General features: G+C 37.7%; 1 protein-coding gene across 12 annotated transcripts in view; it reads right to left on the reverse strand.

Annotated features, from left to right (window-relative positions):
* Positions 1-22,659, reverse strand: part of NALCN (sodium leak channel, non-selective) — a 228,977-nt gene that overhangs the window by 124,902 nt on the left and 81,416 nt on the right. For all 12 annotated transcript variants that reach the window (XM_030276727.4, XM_030276696.4, XM_030276731.4 and 9 more), the window contains one exon: positions 20,830-20,916. In XM_030276727.4, coding sequence (XP_030132587.1) covers positions 20,830-20,916 — 87 coding nt within the window. The remainder of the gene's footprint in view (positions 1-20,829; positions 20,917-22,659) is intronic.

Below are 22,659 nucleotides of genomic sequence, written 5' to 3' on the forward strand. Positions count from 1 at the left end.
GCTTCTGATTGCAATACCTTGCCTCATAGAGTAAATTAATCTTCTTGGTTACTGTATGTACTGCATTTATCTTGGGAACATGGTGTACAGTGTAGTTCAGACTGTCAATTGCTACCTCCTTTGGAAGCCTATATAAATAAATATCAAACATTCTAATAGAATTTCCACCTTTTGATTAGAACAGTTTTTCCTTGCATTTTCCTTGCATAATTTAATTAGCACACTCTCAAACTCATGATTTACATATAAAAAGTAGAGATTACTTTGAAATAAATCAAATGCACCATTAAAGAAGTGATCAGATGAATAATTAGAAGCAAAAAACTAAGTTTTTTGCACTTAGGCTCAAAACCTACTTTCTAGTAAAGTGGCTTCCAATCAAACAAAATTTATTACACAGAGAAGAACCACAGAAGTATTTCTCCCTACCTGAAATAGCATTGGAAACTGTGCACAATTTAGGCTCTATTGCCTTGGGCAGAGGGATAGCAGAGCTAATCAGAGATTTTGATTGCCATTAATTCAGAGGGCAAAGGGCAGTGATTGGCTTTACAGTTCCCTTTTTCTTGCAAAGCATCTGGTCTCCAGCTCCATCTGCCAGATTACCTTTACTGCAGCCAAGCTGTGATATCCCTTCTTTCTTCAGTAAGGTAAAACCAGTGGATAGACCAATCTAACCAAAAGGATATGAAAGACTACTCAGTTTAATGTGGCTTGGATGAAACACAGTAGCATCCCAGAATGAAAATACATTGATTGTTTTTAATTGCTTCCATCTCACAGGTAGTAGCGGAAGAAATTATTTACCTACTTGCTAAAAAAGTCATGACGGTAAGGTTGTATTTGAACTGGACCACATAGGAACTGTATCTCGTAAATCTCCTGGAAATGCTGGAGTCATAGGACAAAGGAGACTACCACCTTCTGGTTATAGTCTAGAAACATCCACAAAACTTCCAGTGTTTTTTTTTTTTTTCTTCTCTGAATAAGATTAAGAAGACTTCAAAATTTAGATGGCATATAAGAAGAAATAAGCATGATGTGTAGTGTTCATAACTATAGTCATACTTTGAGCATAAAACCAAGCAGGTCCTACAAAAGACAAACCAACAGATGCACCAAATGGAGATCTTCTTTCAAAGCCTGGGAGATGGTGTGTAGAGGGTGTGTAGAGGGGTACAAGGCAATTTTTGGACTCCTTTCACCATTTCAGCTTCACAGAGCTGTACTAACTTCTGCTCATCTATACTAGGCAAACTAAAAGAGCAGTTCAGTTGCATGTAGAGCTGATTTGTAACACTGAAAGCTTTAATGCTACCTAAAAAAGAGCTGCTTCACAGAATGCTACTAGGGATGGATGGGCTTACACAAAATAAATAGGATTGATCAAGCAATAAAGACAGTAGAGACATATAAGGTAATGTGTGATTTTGGATGAAAATTATAATTTCTGAGGCATGCCCTCAATGACAAGAGACATGGATAGAAAGAAGTTGATTAAGTAAGGGGGAGTAAAGAAAATACATAATTTTCCTTTCTTAAAAATTCCTGAACTCTTAAAAACTCTTCTTCTTTCTATAACCTATCCTTTCAAAATTTATTCCTATATGTCCTTTAATGAATTTTGCCTTCAGAAATACTTTCTTGATGTGAAAGCATATAGGGAGGGATTTAATAAAAGTTCACACCAGGGAAGGACAGAAAAGCAGAATATGAGTAAAGGAGGAAAAATGGGTTTAGTGCCATGGTGAACTTTCTAAGAGTGTCTGACAGAAATGTGGGGGGATCTTGTATGGAAATTGCTGTTCATGGGCTTTGAAACTCATTCTACAAAAAGGATTTTTATAAGCCTCACTTCTAGCTCCTGTTATTCAGCTAGTGAGTACATTGTCTGCTGAAAACATAGAGCATTAAATCACATCAGGTATTAATAAGAAAGAAAATTAAATAAAAGAAGAAGGCAGGTTAAAAGTTTGCCATCAGCACATATACAGCTGTTTTAAAAGTTTAATTAATAAAAATTCTATAGTTGTGATTTGATTTTGTTATGTGCTAAATCAAAATGAAGCAGCTAATTAGTAAACTAAATCTCATCTGGTCGGTATGGCAAGAGTTTCTATTGAAGTGAACTTCAAAGGATTTCTTTAAAAATATGAGCATCAAACATTTTTTGAACAACAAAGGAATATCCTTTGAAAGAAAAAATGCTGTTGTCCTATATTTGTAACATATAATTCTTATTTGCTAATTCTCAGTGGAATTCTAAGGTATCTCATAATACTTTAGAAAAGTAGAAGTATACTGTAATTAAATGATAAAACAAACTAATAACATGCCTGACAATATTGGTGCAGGTTCTACAAATTTAGATGTTTTCTTATTTGAAAATAATTCAGCTTATTTTATTTTTTCCAAAGAAGATCTATAATACTTTTAAAAATTGTCACATTAATATATATCACTGAGTAACATTTTTATCTATAGTCATTCCTGAAAAATGGGAAATACAGAAATTCCAGATTTTGTTAAAGACATATTGATATAATTTTGACTATATCAAGTATGAAGAGATTTGTCCTTTCTGAAAACCAAACCATCTCTTTAATTATGGAACTGAAATACCTCCAAAACTCAATGCTTCTCATTAGGACCATGATGGCAGTTCAGACCTACAGGAAGGCTTACTGAAAATTCATTGCCACAATATGGTATTCAGTATTTCCACTGTGAATTCAGATGGAATCTTAACATTTAAATGACCAAGGTTTTGAGTTATCATCAATGACTGTCTTAAAATTCCATGAATCACCTCTTGTTGATGCCTTTGTTTGATTATGAAGCGCCTAAGGTGATCAACTCCCATCAGTACATTTAATTGCAAGAGTCACAAGACTGCCAAATAAATGCCATTCCTTCTATGTCTATGTCTGTACAACCATACCTATGCATAGCTATCTACTCTTGCCCTCATTCCCACTCCTAAGGCTTTTAAGTATTTTTAAATTAATTTCTAGTTAATATTGCTATCCCACCAGTGCAAAGAATAAAATCATTAAAATTAAAATGGTATCTATCACTGCCCTACATCCCCTTCTAAGATGCAGTTTTATTCCATTATTCACCCTTTGCACACTGAATCTTACTATTCTTTTAAACAACCAGCAGGATTAACCTTACTGGTTGTATATATAATGCTTAATGCTGAACTGAAACAGTGGGTACAGGTTAAACTGTACATTAATTTACAATGTGGGGAGAAGCTTTATGTCAAAAAGAAACTTCATGTAGTTTCCCAAGCAATCTGCAAAAGTAACTACACCAGTTTACCATCCTGTCATTTCAATGATGATGCAAGTTCATGTTTTTTGTTGAATATGCTTGCATAATCACAATTTAAAAAAATAAATAAGTTTGTGTCATACAACATGAGTTGTACATACACTTGTCTGTCTCTCTATATAAACTCCTTACTGGTTTATGAAAACACAGCACACTCACATGTTGAAGAGTTTTCTTAAGAGGTGAAGAGTTTCAAAGCAGTCAAGTGGATTTAGACATGTAAGTTCCACTTAAGTAACGAAATAATCAAAAAGCAATTCTTGGAATTGCTGAAGCATAGTACATCATTAATTCTGAAAACTAGGCCATATTCTAGAAATGTGTTCCATGTTAGAAATAGGCAGTAAAGTAAATTCAAGGAACTCCCTTTTTTCATTATATTTTTAGCTGGAAAAAATAGCTAGTTTCTCCCATGCATCCCTAAATCTTCATGTATTTAAGGAGGAATATTTAGCAAGTGCATGACTCTTTCTACAAACCCATTATTCTATATTTAAAACAACAGAAATCAAATCCTTCTGCAGAGCAGTCAGTGGCAAAACTCTCACCAAGTTTGATGGTGCAAGGGTTCTATTTCTTCTTTTCTGCGCTTCCCCTAAACAGAAAGGGAAAAATATATGGAGGAAGAGTGGAAAAAGCCCTGTGCTAGTCTCATCTCATGCACTTCCCTCTTCACCTCTTCTCTGAGGAACGGGTAGGTAGAAGAAGGTCAAGCATTAGTGTTTGACTGAACTTAGCTCTGCAGTACACTGAGAAACCCCCCCTCAATTTCCTCTCACAAACCCAGTAAAAGAGCAGTGAATCATCCTCTTTTGCAGCTCAGTGAATAATAACCTGCCTCAGAATATTCAGCTGTAAGACTGACAAGCCAAATTTGGTATTTCTGTATCATACACATACAGAACATACATACATTTGCCCAAGTATTATTGCAGGCAGATCTTTCCTGCAGGTTTGGTTTTAGTTTACTCAGTGGCAGTCTCAGCTATAATAAACTCTACTCAATTTGCTCTATGCCATAGAAAGTTACTCCTATCGCTTCTTGAAGGGTGCAACTTACTGCCACCTCTAAGTCTCCTGACATAAACTGGAACATGACAAAGCTGTAATACAGTTATACCTTGCCTGACTTCATCCACATCCTGTGCATCCACATCATTTGCAATCTTCATGTGCATATGTTCAGTAGTATCCTTAAAAAGAAACAGTGCTACCCTCTTCCCATGGAGATCTTTCTGAACTGGTAGCAGCACAGGAGCCATCGTGGTTCCACAAAGCATACAACAGGCATGAATTCAGCAGAAAAGCAAGACCCCCACCAGAAGAAATGGTTCAGATAATGTTCCAGAGACAGAATATGAGATTGCACACCCATGACAAACTTGCTCAGAGAGCTCTTCCAGTAGTTTGTATTGTTGCTGTCCTGTTTCTATCAGTCCTGTCACTTTATGATATACATAAAGTTGTACAAATGTGTACACATGTGAGAGGAGAAAGGAGCATGTTAAGTTCTGATTAAGTGGCAGCAATTTAAAGGGATGAAGGAGAGTAGTTCTAAGCAGTGGAGGTTATCAGCCTTGGCTAAAGATAGATATAGACGTCGCAGAGTTGCTGAACCCTGTCTAAAGAAGACAGAAATAAGAATTTAAGAGTCTGCGAATAGATCTATTGGTAGTGGCTTCTGTACTATGAAGCACTGGGAAATTTTACTTTGGGCAGAGGGTGAAATGGACCTACTGAGTGTAAAAATAATACGATTTCTCTTGCAAAGAACCATGAATAGTCAGTGGCAGGGAGTTTTTCAGTAAAAGAGAAATGGCTTAAAGGATACTGAAGAAAACAGATATTCATGATGATAGTTCTGAGCCAACAGAGTAACAGACTGGAGAGCAAAGGTTTATGCAGCTAAAGAGAGGATGAGGGAGGGAATTGAATGCACAGTCTGCTTTCACTAATTAGTGTTTCAGTTCTCCCTCTCAGTTATGTAGGATCAGGAAAGCGAAGGCCAGAAATAAAGAAGCAGAGAACATGTACTGCCAACTCCACTATATTAGCAGTCTGTAGTAAAACACCTGAAATCAAGCCCACTAGTGCATATATCTGCTTTCCTCAGCCAAATCTTCTGAAAAGTTTACGACAGAGAAAAGGAAATTATTTATATACACTCTTGGTAATGGGCAATTAATAAAATGTCACCACATATAATATATGCACCAGGTGGCATTAATGGCAAAATAATATGTAGCACTTAAAGTATGACGTTTCAGGCTACTATTCAAAGGATGAGGTGAAGATTCAATGAAAATAACTGATTATGGAAATTAATTATGAAAGTTCCTCAAACACCACAATTTAAATATGTTGTGGGTCTAGGCCTATCAAAATGGAAAAAAATATCACAATTATTCTCTTGCCTCTAGTGGTAGTCAGTCTGCATTCTCTGTGTTTCTCATCTTTTGAGTTGGTGAGTTTATGGGGTAGATGGGCCATGAGTTGGTTATCATGATCTCCCCCTTCAGGAACTCTTTACCCAGTCAGAGCTGATTTCAGCACAGTTGCTGAGTTGGCTTTCCTTGTGGCTGCATTTTTATGTCCATTACCAGAGATGCATTCTTCTCCCCCAGATTTGTTTACATTCTCCAAGGTTTGAGATTGTACGTGAACAGTTGTACCACCTTTCTCTTATCTCGAACAGCTTGAAGATCTGAATCTACTGTATTGCACCGCAGCCTTCAGCTTGTTAAAATGCATAGGGCAGGTAAAGATGCTGGTCTTCAGCTATTACTTTAAAAATTCACAAAGGATAAAGGATGTAGACTTTGACATAATTGTGCAAATACTCTCTGTAAAACAGCTGCATTTATGTGAATGAAATCACTTGTAAGAAAATATGATTCTAAAAACTCTAGGTACCTTCTACTGATTTCAGTAGAATTTAATAATTGTAAAATACTTATGAAAATCCAGTATACATGTTTGCTTACTGGATGCATCTTTAAATACTGGATTTTCTTTAAATCTTCACATCAGAAATATACTATTAAGGTCTACTGAAGACAAAGGAGGTAAGACTTTGGCTTTAGTGATTCACACAAAAAACACGGGCACACATGAAACAGGAAGGTAAACACCTGCAGTAACAATGCAGTCTGTAGAGTGATGGGCACCACTGGATTTAGATCCTCCACTGCCCTCTGGCAGTGCTCATTGCTTTCCATTGGCTCTGTATCACTATGGTCCTACCACTGGCATGTGCTTGGGGCTTAAGGACACATGAGATAAGTCCAGAGCACACTGATTCTCAAAAGTCACCTAAGAGACCCCAAGAGTAACAAAAAGATATTACAATGTGATTTGCTTTAAACGGTTACAAAAATCTAAAAATTACTCCAAAAAGAGCAAACTAATAAGCTATAGAACTGCAGTACAGCATATTCTTTGCAGTCCTAGTGAAAAGAGACCTTTCTTTATGAAATATTAGAAATATGGAAAATACTGTGGGGCAAAACAACCTGCATGAAGCATACAAACTAAAACGCTGTTAGTTTTATTATAAGACTCGGCAGTCTTCCACTTTGCTCAAATTTGTTGTCCAAGCTACAGCTCCAAAAGAAGTCATGCTGCTCCCGCTGCTGCTCCTAACACTTTGATTGCTCTAATTGTGCTAAACACAGAAAAGCCACATGACAATTTAAATACCTGTTTTCAACTTTATAAGATTTGATACACTGGACATATTTAACCCCAGAAGTAAGTAAAATTTTCTAAAGGAAACTCAGCTGAACTTCAATTTTAGTGGCATTACTGAATAGCTCCTATAATCCACTGATGTACATCTGCCCCAAAATTTCTAAATGAAAATTATGAGTACAATCTGTACTGAAGTCCATTTCTAAAAAGAATGCTAGAAGAATGGCATACTCTGCCAGTTAAGGTCAGAGCAAAAAGACTGAAGTAAAAAGAAAAAAAACAACAAGGAAAACACTTAACTGAAGCAGTCTTTAAAAGTATTAAAACCATTTGCATATTTTTATTTTGGCTTATTCGTTTGACTATGATGTTGTAAGAACTGAATGTCACTGCCTAATGGGTGAACTGTTGTGGTGGATTGACCCCGCCTGAATACCAGGTTCCTAGTGACCCACTCTATCACTCCCCTCCTCAACTGGGAAGAGTGGGAGAGAAAAAGCTCATTGGTCAAGATAAAGGCAACTTAATGAAGTACAAGCAAAAGCTGCATGTGAAGGCAGAGGAAAACAAAAGATTTATTCTCTACTTCTTATCAGCAGGTGAAGTCCAGACACTTCCTGGGAAACAGAGCTTCAGCACACCTAGCAGTTCCTCTAAAAGACACATTTTGTAATAGCAAATATGTGTGTCCCCTCTCCTTTCTCTTAGCTTTTATAACAGAGCAGACATCCTATGATCTAGAACATCCCTTTGGTCCTCTGGGGTCAGATGTCCTGGTTGTGTACCCTCTCCAGATCTTGCCCAGCCCCAGCCTACTGGTGAGAGGGAGAATGTTAGAGAGAGCCTTTATGCCATGCAAGCAGTGCCTAGCAGCAGCCAAAACACCTTTCTAACAAAGCACAGCACTATGAGAGCTTCTGTGGGGAAAATTACCTCCATCTCAGCCAGATTCAACATGTCTGTACAGACCTGTACAAAAGAAGGTCAAGAATTATAAAAATTCCTTATATAAAATTTATTTCTTCTAGAGAAGTTTTCTGTGGGCCCATTTGAAAATCAGGGGCTACACAAAAGGTTCTACTGTAAACTTGTCAAAGTTTACAGTAGAACCCAGGGCTCGGTGCTGGGGACAGTCCTGTGTAATATTTTTATCGATTAACTAGACAAGGGCATTGAGCAAACCCACAGTCAGCTCACAGAAAACACCAAGTATGGACATAAAGATCTGCTGGAGGGCAGGAAGGCTCTGCAGAGAGATCTGACCTGGATGGATCGATGTTCCAAGGCCAATGACATGAGGTTCAACATGGCCAACTGCTGGGTCCTGCACTTGGGTGACAAGAGCCCCATGTAGCACTACAGGGCTGGGGACAAGTGTCTGGAAAATTGCATGGCAGAAAAGGACCTAGGATGTTGGTCCAGAGCTGTTGAACATGAGTCAACAGTGAGCCCAGTGTCATCCTGGCCTGCATCACCAATAGTGTGGCCAGCAGGACCAGGATAGTGATTGTACTCAACTGTACTCAGCACTGGAGAGGCTGCACCTCAAGCCCTGCGCTCAGTTTTGGGCCACTCACTACAAAAAAGACACTGACGTGCTGGAACATGTCCAGAGAAGGGAACAGAACTGGGGAAGGGCTTTATGATCAAAGGCTGTGAGAGCTGGGGTTGTTTAGTCTACCTGAAACCAGGTTGTCTTGAGGTGGAGACCAGTCTCTTCTCCAAAGTGACAAGTGACAAGATGAGAAGAAATAGCCTCAAGTTTCACCAGGGGAAGTTTGGACTGGATATTAAGAAAGATTTCTTCACAGAAAGAGTTCTTGGGCATTAGAACAGGCTGCCCAAGAGAGCAGTGGAATCACCACCCCTGAAAGCGTTCAGAAAAAAAAAACAGAGGAAGTGAGGGAAATTGCTTAGAGGTGAACATGGCAGTACTGGGTTAATGGTCGGAGTCAATGATCTTAGAGGTCTTTTCCAGCCCTAACAATTCAATGATTATATGATATAACTCTGACTTACAAAGTTTCTTGAAAACTTACTGCCTGAGATAAATTCAAAATACTTGATCCTAAATCTCCCTATAAGATGCCAAGGGCCTGATGTGACTGAGTTTTCTGCTGCAGCAAGCTCTCCTCTAATAAGAACTATTGCCAAGGAAAACCCATAACCTTTTATAAGCTTAATCATAGTTAAACACCTGTCCATTTTGTCTTTTTGATGTGATTCCAATCTTTTAAGTCTGAAGGAAAATTCCATGCTCAAAGTGAGTAAGTCATGCTTTATTTTTTCAAATGCAAATCAGTGAGAACAATAACATGTTTTTTTTTCTCTTTTTGTTTAGTTTTGGGAGGTGTATTGCTACAGACTGTAGCTAGTAATTTACTTTGGTTGCAATGAACAAGAACAGACAGTTCAGCAAGTACATAGAAAGCTATGGAGAAGAAACCATGAACTGTGTTTAACTCATTGTTAATGTATGTGGTTTGGTATAATAGTTACAAAGAAAAAGACAGGCAGGCAAGAAAGAGGAAGGAGGGTGATTGGGAGGGGGCCTGTATACCTTGCAAACTGGCAATATGCATGCAGTTCTGTATCCCCCTTTTTAAGAAATTACTTTTCTTTTTGATGCATGTATGCAATAGCAGAGAAACAAAAGCATAGACAAAATTACAGTAGGGATCTAATAACTATTAATTAATATTTGTTAATGTCAGAATGTTGTTTATGGGAAGATTTAAAAGTTGTCTTAAAAATGACAGTCCTGTCACCAAATACATAAATGTCTTTTTATAAAGCTCCTTACAGATATTCAAAGTATATTTTCCTTTCTGATGTTTCCTCAGCTTTGGGAGTTCTATATTTATACACAGGCACAAACAAAAGCAGCCATGTCCCATGGTGTTTATAGTCCTCAGACACTCCTGCCTGCCCTCCTCTTGTTAGTGATTGCATGTTACAACACCCTGTGCTCCTGAATGTCAAGTTTTGTTGTTTCAATTCTTTGTTTTGTTGAAACTGAGCACCCATCTCAAAATTGCAACCAATAATCTTTGCACTGTTTTGTGTTATTTCTGCATAATTTCAGGAAAATTATTTCACTGATTGGGAACTGTAATCAATTAAAATGCTGCATTGTAACTTTATGTAACTTCCTCCTACAAACAAGTTCTGGAGGCCAAAATGATAAATGGATTAAAAAAAAAAAGGCTAGACAAGTAGATAGGTGATAAATTCATCAATAGATACTAAAAATAATGGCCTTAATTTAACATCCACTTCAGAAAGTCCCTAAATGACTTACTGCTGGAGTGCAAGACAGGGAATGAGGGCATAAATGTGTATCCAGAAGTTCAGAGAAGGATGAGCTATATATGCCTGTTTCTGGGACTGGACAATTTTTAAGACATGGCAAATGCATTGTTTATCTACTAGTTTTACGAGGAATGCAAGGTTTCCAGTAATCTATGACATTCCTGGATATCCATCCAAAAACAGAATCAAAAGGAAAGCAATGTGTTAAAGCATTGGGTTTTTTTGGGATAGGATACCAAATAGGCTTTAATCTTATTAAATATGAATCACTGACCAAAATACTGTGAAAATAAAGCGAAATCTTAAAATCTGGATAAACTCAAACATCTTACTAATCTCGCTGTGCATTATTGTTTCAGTTCTATCAAATCATACTAAAATGAAAGTAGACTCCCTAAAAAAATAATGCACTTAAAGGTTTTGCAATATATTGAAGGCATTCTTTGTTTATTAATACTCTAGTGAGAGATGTGTTAGCTATTTTCAAAGGGTTTGGGTGAGGTTTTTTTTTTGCTCAGGAACATGGTGCATAAATTTGAATCTACGAAAGAGTTAATCAGATTGGAAAATATCCAGCCTTTAGGACACATTCAATTAATATGCATTCTTCTGACCTTTCTTAGCTAAGTATATTGTCACTCAATATCCTGTGAAGGATGGAGTTCTTAGTAAAAGATAGTCATGACTCTCTACTGCCCTGTATAATTTTAATTAAAATTTACAGTAAGTTTGGTTTTATTAATTCTTCTCTGGGCTTTGCAAACATTACTGCTCCAAAAGTGAAAGGGAATATTATTAAAAGTTCTGTTTCAACAGTTGCATGAGTCTGGGCCTGTTCTTTGGTGAAACTCTACTTATTCAGTGTACTGAGTTATTTAGAACTCAGCTCCTCAACACACTATAATGTGCATTGGGAGAGGAGATGTCCTAATGGCTAAGGGAATGGAGAGGGACTCTGGAGATCTGGGTTCAATTTATTATCTAAGCACAAATTTCCTGCAGACCTTGAGGAAACTACTTTATAGGTTTCTTGCTATTCACATTCCTTATTGTGGAAAAAATTATCCCTGTGAGATTTGGCTACTGTGGTATTTAAACATACTAACTACTTGAGAGGCACTTCAATAAACTAGGACTGTGTTGAGTTGGGAAATAGATATAGCCAGCTCTCTAAAGCAGGGAGTGATGGAGGAAAGAATAACTTGATTTATGTGTGGTGTGTTTACAAAAAAAACCTCCCTAATACATGCTTTAGAAGACACTTTGAATCACAGAATACCTTGAATTGGAAGGGACTCATAAGCATAATCAAGTCCAACTACTTCCAGCAACAACCACTTTCCACGGGCTAGCTAGATCTATTGGGTTTGACTAGTTTGGTCTTTGTATAATGATGCTTACTCCCACCGACCAGGGCAGGGTTTCACCTGTCAGGCCTCCCTAGCTGAGGTAGAACATTGCAATGGTGCGTGGAGCAATGCAGGTCTGGTGCTATATCTGAGCAAACAATAATTCAGACAGAGATACCCTACAGGCTCCGTGCAGAGCCTCTGTAACGTGCTTTGTCTCACAGAAACGTGTGGTGCTCGCACCAAACTGCTCAATTAGGTAAAACAAATGGGGAGGTTAACCATGTCTTTACTTCTGTGGCAGCTGATCTACAAAGAGGTTTTACAAAGGAGTTCCAGAATCCCACCTGGTGGGTAGTGTGTAAGTAGTATGTCCAACCTATTAGGTAGGTGAGTGACACTGGGATTGCCAAGATACCCCTCTTGTTTCTCCCAGGAGCCCACCTGCCTGTCCTCAGGGTGCACTGCACAGGGGCAGAGCAGAACTAACATGCATGGACAGATATGAGATCTGCAAGGGACTCTTGGATTCAGCAGCATGGTAGCTAACAGTCAATCAGACTAAACCATGACAAGAGGGCAAGAAAAATGGGCACTATTATAGTGTTTTGAAGAACTTTAACTCAGTCGTCAAAGATTTCCTTAATTTTACAGAAGTGGCTGGAAGTGACAACATGAAAAATTAGTATGGTTTCTGATTATGACACATCCTAATGCAGGATGTGGAAGCTTTTATTTTGGTATAATGGTTTTACATTTATTGTATTTTTCTTTTGAGTGTACCCAAAGGTGCTTTGTGGTCTTTTGTTACTTGTTCTCACTGTTCCCTATGACTGGCATTGATTTAAAATATTGATTTTCTTTTCTTACTGAAAAATAATCTTTGTGTTTTCCATTTCAACAGGAATCATTTAGCACGAATGCATGCTGAGGCTCCATGTTGCCACATTATTTTGCTGTTGTTGATATTACTTTAACATATTGTAATGTGTAAGAACTTCCTGCCTACCATGAGTTACTCCTACAAGCTCAGTAGGAAGTTCTCAGTTCACAAATAAAGAAAAACTGAAGACTAGTTTTTAGAAAAAAAGCCCTGAAAAATTATTTGAGCAGGTATTTACCCTTTAAAGGCACATTGTATATATTATTTTCCTTTTCCTATTAATTTTAGAAGTTGCTAATAACTTTGTCAGTCGTTTTTTTTTTTTTTTTGTCTTTCTGTCTGCAAAAACTTGTGAAGTACACATACTCATTTAAAGCTGACCTGGAAAGATACAACTCATATCTTCCATGAAACTGCTGTTGGTATTACTAAAACCAAATAATGACATTTTCAGCTTTCACAATACACAGTTTTGTAATGCACCGAAAAATTATGAACAGTTTCCCACTGTGGCTCCTGTGGGAAACAACAAGCCAGACAGCAATTCCCTGTTCACGTTAATAGTTTGGGCAAAAATGAAATGCACAGCTAAGGACAGAATGATATTCAGAAAAAGCTTGAGGACACTGTGTCTGATGTGTCAGCATGAATGGAAGTGGTCACTTACAAACTCTATGTGCACTCTTAACCCTGACAGTAAAATCGTCAACAGATAAAAGATACTATATTCACTTTTATTCATATGTGCTTCACCTAGGAAAGAAATAGAAGGTCACAAAGCTATGATCTGAGCAAGTAAGTTGCATTGCTATTATTACAGCACTTTTGAACATATGATTAGTGTCAAAAACTTAAGCACACATTTTTGCATCAAAAAAGGCCAGTCCTTCATGCTACATATTATCTTAATTTGTTAAAGAATTCTGTAAAATCACAGAACTCTAGAGAAACTTGAAGGAGCCTAAAAGATGAAAAGCAATGTCCAAAGGCATAAAAAAACCATAGAGGGTGGAGGAGTCATGGCCAGAGAAGAAGGAATTGAGTGTTTTAGCAGTTTCATGATGGATATATTGAATATGAGAGAAAGACATGAAGCAAAGCAATACTTAGGGATTTTCCCTGCAGGAGTAACGGAAAAGAATACACAAGTGGGTTTTCTTTTCTTCTCTTTCATGGAAAGTAATTATTGGTGAACAAGAAAAGTTGGAAATCTATTTATATACTAACTTGATCTTTATTATAATTTAGGAATTGACAGCAGAAGGTGTGCCTACTCTGTCCCATTCCCTTCTTACCTACAGTGGCTTTCATTAAACTATATACATGTATTTCTTCCAATTAACTGGGATCCTCTCTTACAGTGGAAGAAAAATCTTCTCTTTCAGTTTGCTAAAATTAAGTTTGGATTTGAATGAGTTTATTATTTGAGTACATGAGTTTATTTAGAAGAAGATTAACCGATTCCAAATCCTAAATTTCTGAGGCCACAATTAAAAAATACCTCATCTTTATGTTATGCCCTGTTCTCATTTAGAAAGCCTAGAAATGGCATCAGTTAACAGAAGCGTGGACACTTCAGTGATGCACTTAGCACTGAAACAGTACTGAAAACCAACCATATTAGTTTTACTGAGGAGACTTGGAGCAGAGTATGCCAAGTGTCATGTAACAGCAAACTGGTAGTTTTGATGAGGTAAAAACAGAAAATGAGGAGGAATGGAAGGCTCTGCAAAGAAACTAAACATGTAGGCAACAGAAGAACATACACAATATAGGCCAGCCCCATACCATCTTGGTATCCTCAGTTGTATATGAGGAGATAACAAATGCTAGGCATTATTGAAAAAAAACAAACCCAAAGAGACTTCCATTGTTTTCTACTTGTACATAGAGTATGGGAAGAAATGATGAAAGTGTGGTGAATAGTGTAAAGGGATGGATACTCCAATGTCTGGCTAACTCTCACAAACTGGCTGGGGATTCACAAATGAGCTGTTGTTTAATGTGTACTCAGTTTTAGCTTTATGTTACTCCAGATGAGGAAGGTAAAGCTGTTACCATCCTCTATTGTTTGCTTGCTTCATTTTTTCAGAGGCCTGAACCATAGTAGCAGCTGCAACTGAAGGGACAGTGTGGGGATTGACTGACAAGGACTTTGCTTATGCCAGCAAAGCAAAGCTTGTTTATTACACAGTTTACCAGTATTTATAGGTCAATACATTTGTACAAAATTTTCTACTGATCCTTTTGTCCTGGTCTCCTTTAGAAACACAATCTTTTGATTCTTCTTACACTAGTAATGTCCTTTGTTACCTCTTTTGCTAATAAAGTCTTTGTTACATCTTCTTTCATTAAAGTGGTCAGTGTTAGAGTGTCAGAGTGACCAGACATGATGTCTTCACTTCTGTTCTTGCCTTGAGTTTATCTCTCCTTTAGTTTTCACTGTACCAGGGCCAAAAGGCCTCTGGTGCTACCAGTTCAGCTTCTGTAGCTGTCTGATCGCCAACAGGACAGTAAGTTTACTCCTGGGACACCTCAGTTCCCTTTCTTGTCTGATAATATAAACTGGCATCCACTTCAGTTTATGTTACAAAAGAGCTTATGAATTCAGATGGCTGAAATGATTGCAGTTCATTCAACTTGAGGAAAGAGGGGACGGGACAAATACAATGTAAATAAAAGTGGTAAGAACTACTATCCTTTTCTGTTATGCATTAAAAAGATAATCTCATAACACTAGAATACCAAACATATTTTGCCTGTATACTTATCTTTTTGCATACTGTAATTCACCATTTTTTATTGAAAGAGACCAGAAAAACAGTAAACTTCTCAAACACCTTGGAGTCCCTCTGTTGAACTTGAGTTCAACTTGAGTTGGTTTATCAGTATTCAATATTGTACCAGGGGCCCAAAACAGACACAGTATCTGGACTCAGGCTTATTGGTGCTGAGCAACAGGAGATAACTCCTTGCACACAATGACCGAGGCTCCTGTTGCCAGGGAAGGCTGCTGGCTCCTGTTCAGCATGCTGCCTGCTGAGACTCCCAGGGCTTTTCAGCAAAGCCCAGCCTCAGCTTTTGCCACAGCTGGTTCCTCCTGAAGTGCAGCCTGTTCTTAGTGAATTTAAGCTAATGTCCCTGCTGGTCCTTTCCCCAGGCCTGCTTACTTCCCGCTGAATAACAGCTCTGCCCTTAACTGTTTCCTTCCCAATCTTGCAGTATGGACAAACATGCTGCATTGTGCCCTCACAGACATAAATCTACCATTTAAAGATGTAAATTTGTGAAGGATTCTTAAATTTTAAATAGATTTGAGGCTTGTCATTTGATACATGTGAAGTAAAGAGCAACCAAAGATCAGGCAGTGTTTTTCTATCCCAACTGAAGGCTCATTCTTACAGAGAGTGAGGTTATGCATTACTCCGAGGTGGGAGGAAAGAGAATGAGACTACCGGAACCTGCCCTTCAGTACTTCAGATTCCCTGTCACAAAAAAATGTCAACATGAAACATTTGGGATAGAGAAAGGCTGGTGCATGGGGAAGAGTCTGAGCACAGTCCTGCACTTACATGAGCACCAGAAAAAAACGTTATGCATTATTTTTCCCATAAAATGATTACCTAATATTCACAAACACCATCTCTAGATAGGTGCTAATATGTTCTCATAAAATCAATGAATCACAGAATAGTTAGTGTTAGAAGGAGATTGTCCCGTCCAACCCCCTTCCAAGTCAGGGTCACCTAGAACATTGACACAGGAATGTGTCCCTTGGGTTTTGAATGCCACCAGAGATGGAGTCTCCATGACCTCCCCAGCAGCCTGTAAAAAATATGTTTTGCAAGTTACCTGTTTTGTCAGTAACTTTGGTTCTCAGTCTGTAATGTTACATAACATATTAATGGTCCTGTGGACTTAAATTTTGAATTGGTTTTAATGTTTTTAAGAGAAAAGAGGATAAGTCTGCTGGGGATCCAACATAGACTTTAAACAAAAAATTTACTGTCAGAATCAGATGTAGGGCAGAACTCAGGGGCCGTATCCCACAGCAGTCCAATGTAGCCATTAGGACTCTGCAACATCAACATGTTTAAGAAAGGCTTAAGGTTTTATTAAACAAAAAACCCCCACCTTCTCTGTTGAATGCTTCTTTATCTTCATTTTACCATGTACTGTACATTTGCCTACTGAGACAATAATGCACTTTTTTTGTAGCTTGTCGGGATATATACCCTGAAACAATTGAGGAACTAAAGGACACAGGGTTTAGCTGAATTCTTTCACTCCCAAACTTATTAATAATATGTAATTCCTGCCAGAGTTAGTTTTCAAAGCTAATATCCTGCCAAAATAAGTGTCATCTTACAACTCTCATAGCTATCTCTTTTGTTTTGCAGATAGTCTTCACATATGTTGCCTGGAAGAAGGTAAGAAGAAATCTCAAATTTGCTTATAACACAGCAAATTTGACAGCCAAAAATCAAGTGCATCAAGCTTTGTCAGCCAGCCTTTAGTTTTTAATCAGAAATTGTTTGGGGTTTTTTTTCCCAATTACAATCAGGGTCATTCCCTAAGCTCCAAACACATGGAAATATCTACTTGTAGGACCTCCTAACAGAGAGAATCGAAACAATGTTCATGGCATAGCTGATCACCTTCAACACACAAGATCAGATGTGGCATTTGCAATTCTCATTTACAATTTCTCTTAGAAATTGTTCTTATTTTCTTTTGTTAAGCAAGAAATACTTGTTTTCTAATTAGCAGTCTCACCAACATTTTTATGTGTAAAGCAAGTAGTTACTCATCCTAGTAATGCAGTGGAGGAGGGAAAGGTGATGGTAGTCAGCCACAGACTGTACATATGGCTATAGGGTACTGTACTTAGGAGGTAGAAGGCTCCCTACATAATGTCCTTTGTCATCCCACTGGGGATATATTTACACCATTTGTCTTGTCCTGTTTTCTTCCCAAATCGCAATTCCTCAGTGTGCCATAACACATCCCTAACTTAGCATCTTCTGGTGGGAAGCCCACAAGAATGGAGGAAGACGGGTTGAAAGAACATACTAGGTACAGTCCACATCTATTCTGCCTATCTGAAGTGAAGTGTGGAACAGTTTTATTCCATGCACCAAAGCCAATCCTCCAATACTGCCTCCAACAGCCCTAAATCTTCCCCATGAATCATACAACCCATGTACATCGGGCTCAGGTCTTCATGCTACTAAAATCACCCAAGTAGGGACACTGAGAGCCAGTTTCCCAGGACGGCTATTAAATATTCCCAAAGATGGAGACTCCACCACTTCCCTGGGCAACCTTGCTGGCACTTAGTCACCCTCAGAGTAAAAAACTGCTTCTTGGTGTTCAGAGAGAACCACCCACTGTTTAATGCTGTGCCCATTGCTTCTGGTCCTGTCCGTGAAAGAGGATGTTAATGCTTTTGCAGGGCACCAAGGCAATGGAAGTTAGTTTATATATTACATTCCAGTGTCTAACTAAATGGGTAGCACAGGACAGCCCCTGCAAAATCTCTGGCTCATGTCAGGAAAAATATGAGTATGAACTGCAGGAATTGCAGAGATGTCCCCAGTACCATCAGCAACTCATCATTAAAGTGCTTGGCACTAGGTAGGTCTTTAATCTCAAATGTGTGAAATATTTTCTCCAGTTAACTTGACAAGTATTTTCCTACCAGAACTTAGCCTGCAAGCCCACAAATCTCAGAAGCATAAGCCTTTAAAATTGGGCAGTAGATAAGGCCTGCTGCTTCTATTTAAAACTTGCTGAGCTGTTGTTTAAATTGTTGCTACATCTATTTAGTTTCTTTCCTCAATATTATCAGCTGTTATTACTATACCACTACTACCAGATGACACCTCTGAACCCCATTAGGCTCCTACATACTGGAACCATAGCTGGAACCTATCCACGGCCATGGAGAAACACATCTCCACACCACCTCTATATTCCTCTGCATCCCATCACTGTCCTACAAATAGTTAGAATGAACCATTAAATAAGTGTGTATACATGTATGGAACATGCAGATATATAAAAATATACATAAATAAAGTGCACTTAAAAATAAATCTGAGAGCTGCACAGAGGAACTTGAGCAGTTGGACGCCACCAGTGCTGAGTATTTTAGGGGTTCCTAGGAGTTGGCTGCATAGGCTAACAGACCAGTCACCTCTCTGATACTGGCTCAGTACAAAACAAGAAGCAAAAAAATTGATATAACTGATTTTTATAGTAATTTCCATATGTCTTTAAAAAAAACCCTGGATTGAAATTTATTGTAGTCATTCTTTATAGCTCACTGCTGCTGAAGGAAACAGTTCTCACATTCCTAGACTGCTCCTACTAATGTTCTGGGCCCTTTCTTGTGTCAGAAAAAACATTTATGCAGCTGCAGGGAGTCTGATCAATAACAAATTCACTCTGCTCCTCCTGCCAACTTTAACTCCATTCCCTGAACAAGTGCATAAATACAGTGCCAGCTCAGGCATGTAGTGATGGGGAAGTATAGCAACGAGGAAGAGTAAGACTATCTTCTTTCTGCAATTCTCACATTGCGATCTGATACAGAACAAAAAACCCATTTCTCATTAGATCACCCTAATATGTAGACCAGCAGTTAAAAAAATCCCAAAAAGTATTACATCACAAAGAATACTTATATTAATGAATGCAGAGGTGTCTAATGCATGGAAAATTCAAATTATACAAAGCAAATATTACAGCTCAACTCTTATTTCTGATATCTAAAAGTTAGAGGGTGCATATGACACATAACACATAGAACAGCAATCCTGTTTACTGCCTCCATGATGACAACACCAACTCAACACACATTATTAGTCAAGAGAGACAGTAATGCCATGAAGGATAAACTTCCTAATGGAAATTCGACATGGACTTCATATAGTTAAGGGACTACTGGACTAATAAAGAGCTAATGGAGTTCATGTAGTTTAATGTCTTAAAATGGGTGCTAAAGCTTTGTTTCAGAGCTTCTCCTATTTCATGAAAGGATGAAGAACAAGAGGAAAACTGCTGGTGTATATAAATATGCAAACATAGAAAGTTGAATGCATGAGATTTATGTCCACTGGAACACAATTTACTGCATTCACATGATTCCTAAAAGGGGCAAAAATGCAATGCCACAAAGGTAGACCAGGTAACTCAGATGATATCTTAATCTTCATCTGAAGTTTTCACTGTGAGTTCAGCTACATTTTATCCACATACCTGACACTGTTACTTGAGAACATCACAAATGATGCTCCTGTTGCTGTCAAAATCAAGAACTAGATTTGGGAATATGAATGATCTGTTAAGACATATGCTATAATAAAATATATGGCAGTAGTTTGGAAAAGAAGAGATATTTGAGCATGAACAGCTTGTGGAGGGGATTGAAGGTGCTTGCCAACTTAGGGTTCAGCAATCTACATGCTGCCAACAAGAACGTGTATTTAGCTTACACAGTCAACCAAACATAACCAAAATTGCCAGAAAATGATATAGTAGATTTGGCTTTCTATTCTGAAGTTTGTTTTATCCAGAAATTATATTATTTAACTTGCAAATAAAAATTTGAGCTGCTGTACAGTGGTCTGTTGTAAAAATGGGTTTATAAAAATACTCCTTAACTTAGTCTGGATTTATTTAAACAATGAGGATAGAGTTTTACAAATTAACTTATATCCAAGTAGAAATATCCAATCTTGAAGTTTCAAACACTATATGCCTTGCTCCCTATGTGCTTCTCCCTTTTTTTGTGAGCCTATTTGCACAAGGGAACAAGAGAAATTAGGTATTTCTGTGTTTATTATGATTAGTCACGCTTCTTGGCATATGTTATTGTATTTTACATTTAATAAACAAGCATATATGATGCAAATATCCTAGGAATGGAATATTTTTGTATAAAACCCCTGAGCAATAGAACATAATTAACTATTTTGTTTTATATTTTAAAATCTTAAATCTTTCTCTCATTAGCACACAAAACAGGACCTTATCAGGAATGATTTTTTCAATCTTCTCCCTTTGGATGTGGTACATCTTTATTTGTTCATCTGTAATTTTCAAGAAAAAAATTCTACACAGCAGAAAGCAATAGATTAAAAAAATATCTTACTAAAACTATGGTAGCTATTTTTCAGCGTAATTTTCTTAAAGCAACATTTTGAGTGATGCCGGTCACACACACAGATTTATTAAAAAGCAATGTCATACCTGTAGACATGCAGGAGCTCTGCCTTGGGGTTTATTCACATCAACAGCCACAAGCTGCCAACCTCCAGCAGCATCTTCATGAAACATCTTGAAAGGGAAGACTGTTGTCAGAAATGTTTTATGTGGCAATAAATACAAGTGGTATTAAGGACCAGCATGCATTTTCATGATATTTAGTTTAAAATAACAGAGGAATTATTCTTGCTGCTACAGGAAAAAAAGTAACATGCTTTTTCCAACAACTGTCTGAAATTTACTCAGATAACATCAAACACAATGTATCTCTATTAGTCCTAATATAGAAGACAATTCAGTTCTGACCAGCATCATTAGATGGTGGTACCTGTTCAGAATAATTTCCTTACTAAGGTAAGCCTATCCTAAGAAAAAAAATACATTGTGACAAACATAAATAAGCTTCATGGTGCATTTGGCACTAGCAGACAACATCATCTTTTTTATGGCAAGGACAACTTCGTTTTTGTTGCACTGATGCATATCAAGAGTAGCTGGACAGTCGTTTTGTATTGTTTCACAGAGATTAAAATTCCTGAAGCAGCTGAATGTTTCCAATCCCTAATGATGGCAATGGAAAAGGCTCTCTTGACCACAGTGGTATTCACATTTTATCAATAGCCTCTGGAAGAGTAAACATAGGCATTCTGCTTTGTTGGGTTTTTTCCTCAGAAACTAGGACACAAAATGATGCAGACTGCTGGACATAAGGAACAGTGAGATACCACATCTGAAAGAGATTAACATTGTCCTTGAAAATGTCCTTGAAAGAAAATGAATGGTTCTAGCATTTCTACTTGCCACCTGCATCTACCATGTAATGAAGTGTGGCAAAGTTCCCACCTCACTCCCACCTTTTCCTTGACACCCAGCACTCAAAGGAGTCACCTCAAGAACACAGCCACAGGAGGGTGGTTGAAGTTAAAAAGTCATCCTGAGAGAAGTGCTCCTTAGTCTGGGGACAGTGTCACCCAAATGTGGTTGCAATTCTTTCAAGACTTTATTTAGCATCTCTGCACTGGGAAGAGTTGCCAACTAAGATCAGCACAGTTACTCCTCTTTTTACCATGCTTTAAAGTGTTAAAGTGCTTTAGAAGAACCTCCTTTTATCCTTTTCTAGAGACTCCTTCCTAGACTTCAACTCCTGGACACTTGTTTTCTTTTCTATAGGACTAAGTTTGGGGAACAGCTTAGTAACGTATGAAGCAGGAAAATTAAGGCATAGCTCTCAAGACTACTTCATGCACAAAACAAGCATTTTAACTTTAACTTTAAAACCCTTAACAGGGGTTTTAACTTTTGTCTGGTGCTTTGAACAAGAAATCATGAAAGTAGTTTCTGTCCTTCTTAATACAGAAAAAGATAAATAATTTTTGTAGTTTGGTAACCTGGACTCTCTTGATATCCCATTTTGTCACTGACTCAAGGAACAAAGCAGTCATTCAAACAATTTGCTTGTCTGCATCCAGCAAGTTATTTTTTGAACAATTTGCTTGTCTGCATCCAGCAAGTTATTTTTCATTTGCGTGATACAGATTATATTAAACATATTCATGTTCTTTGGCATCATGACATTATTTTGGATATTTTAAACTTTTTTAATTTGGCTGCTTTTTGTGTTTCCGTACATTGAACTCTCTGTTCCATCCACTAGTTCAGAGTATGTTGGATAAGCCTATACGGTTCAGGATTTGTCCTATGAACATTAAGTTCCCCAGGCTAAGCATATGTCATGTAGAAAAGTCCTTTTTTTTAGACTTTAAATTGATATCACAAAGTCTGCTTTGACAAAGACATATATAGACTAGAAATTAT

Source organism: Taeniopygia guttata, chromosome 1 (assembly GCF_048771995.1).
Source record: "Taeniopygia guttata chromosome 1, bTaeGut7.mat, whole genome shotgun sequence".
Lineage (NCBI taxonomy): Eukaryota > Metazoa > Chordata > Aves > Passeriformes > Estrildidae > Taeniopygia > Taeniopygia guttata.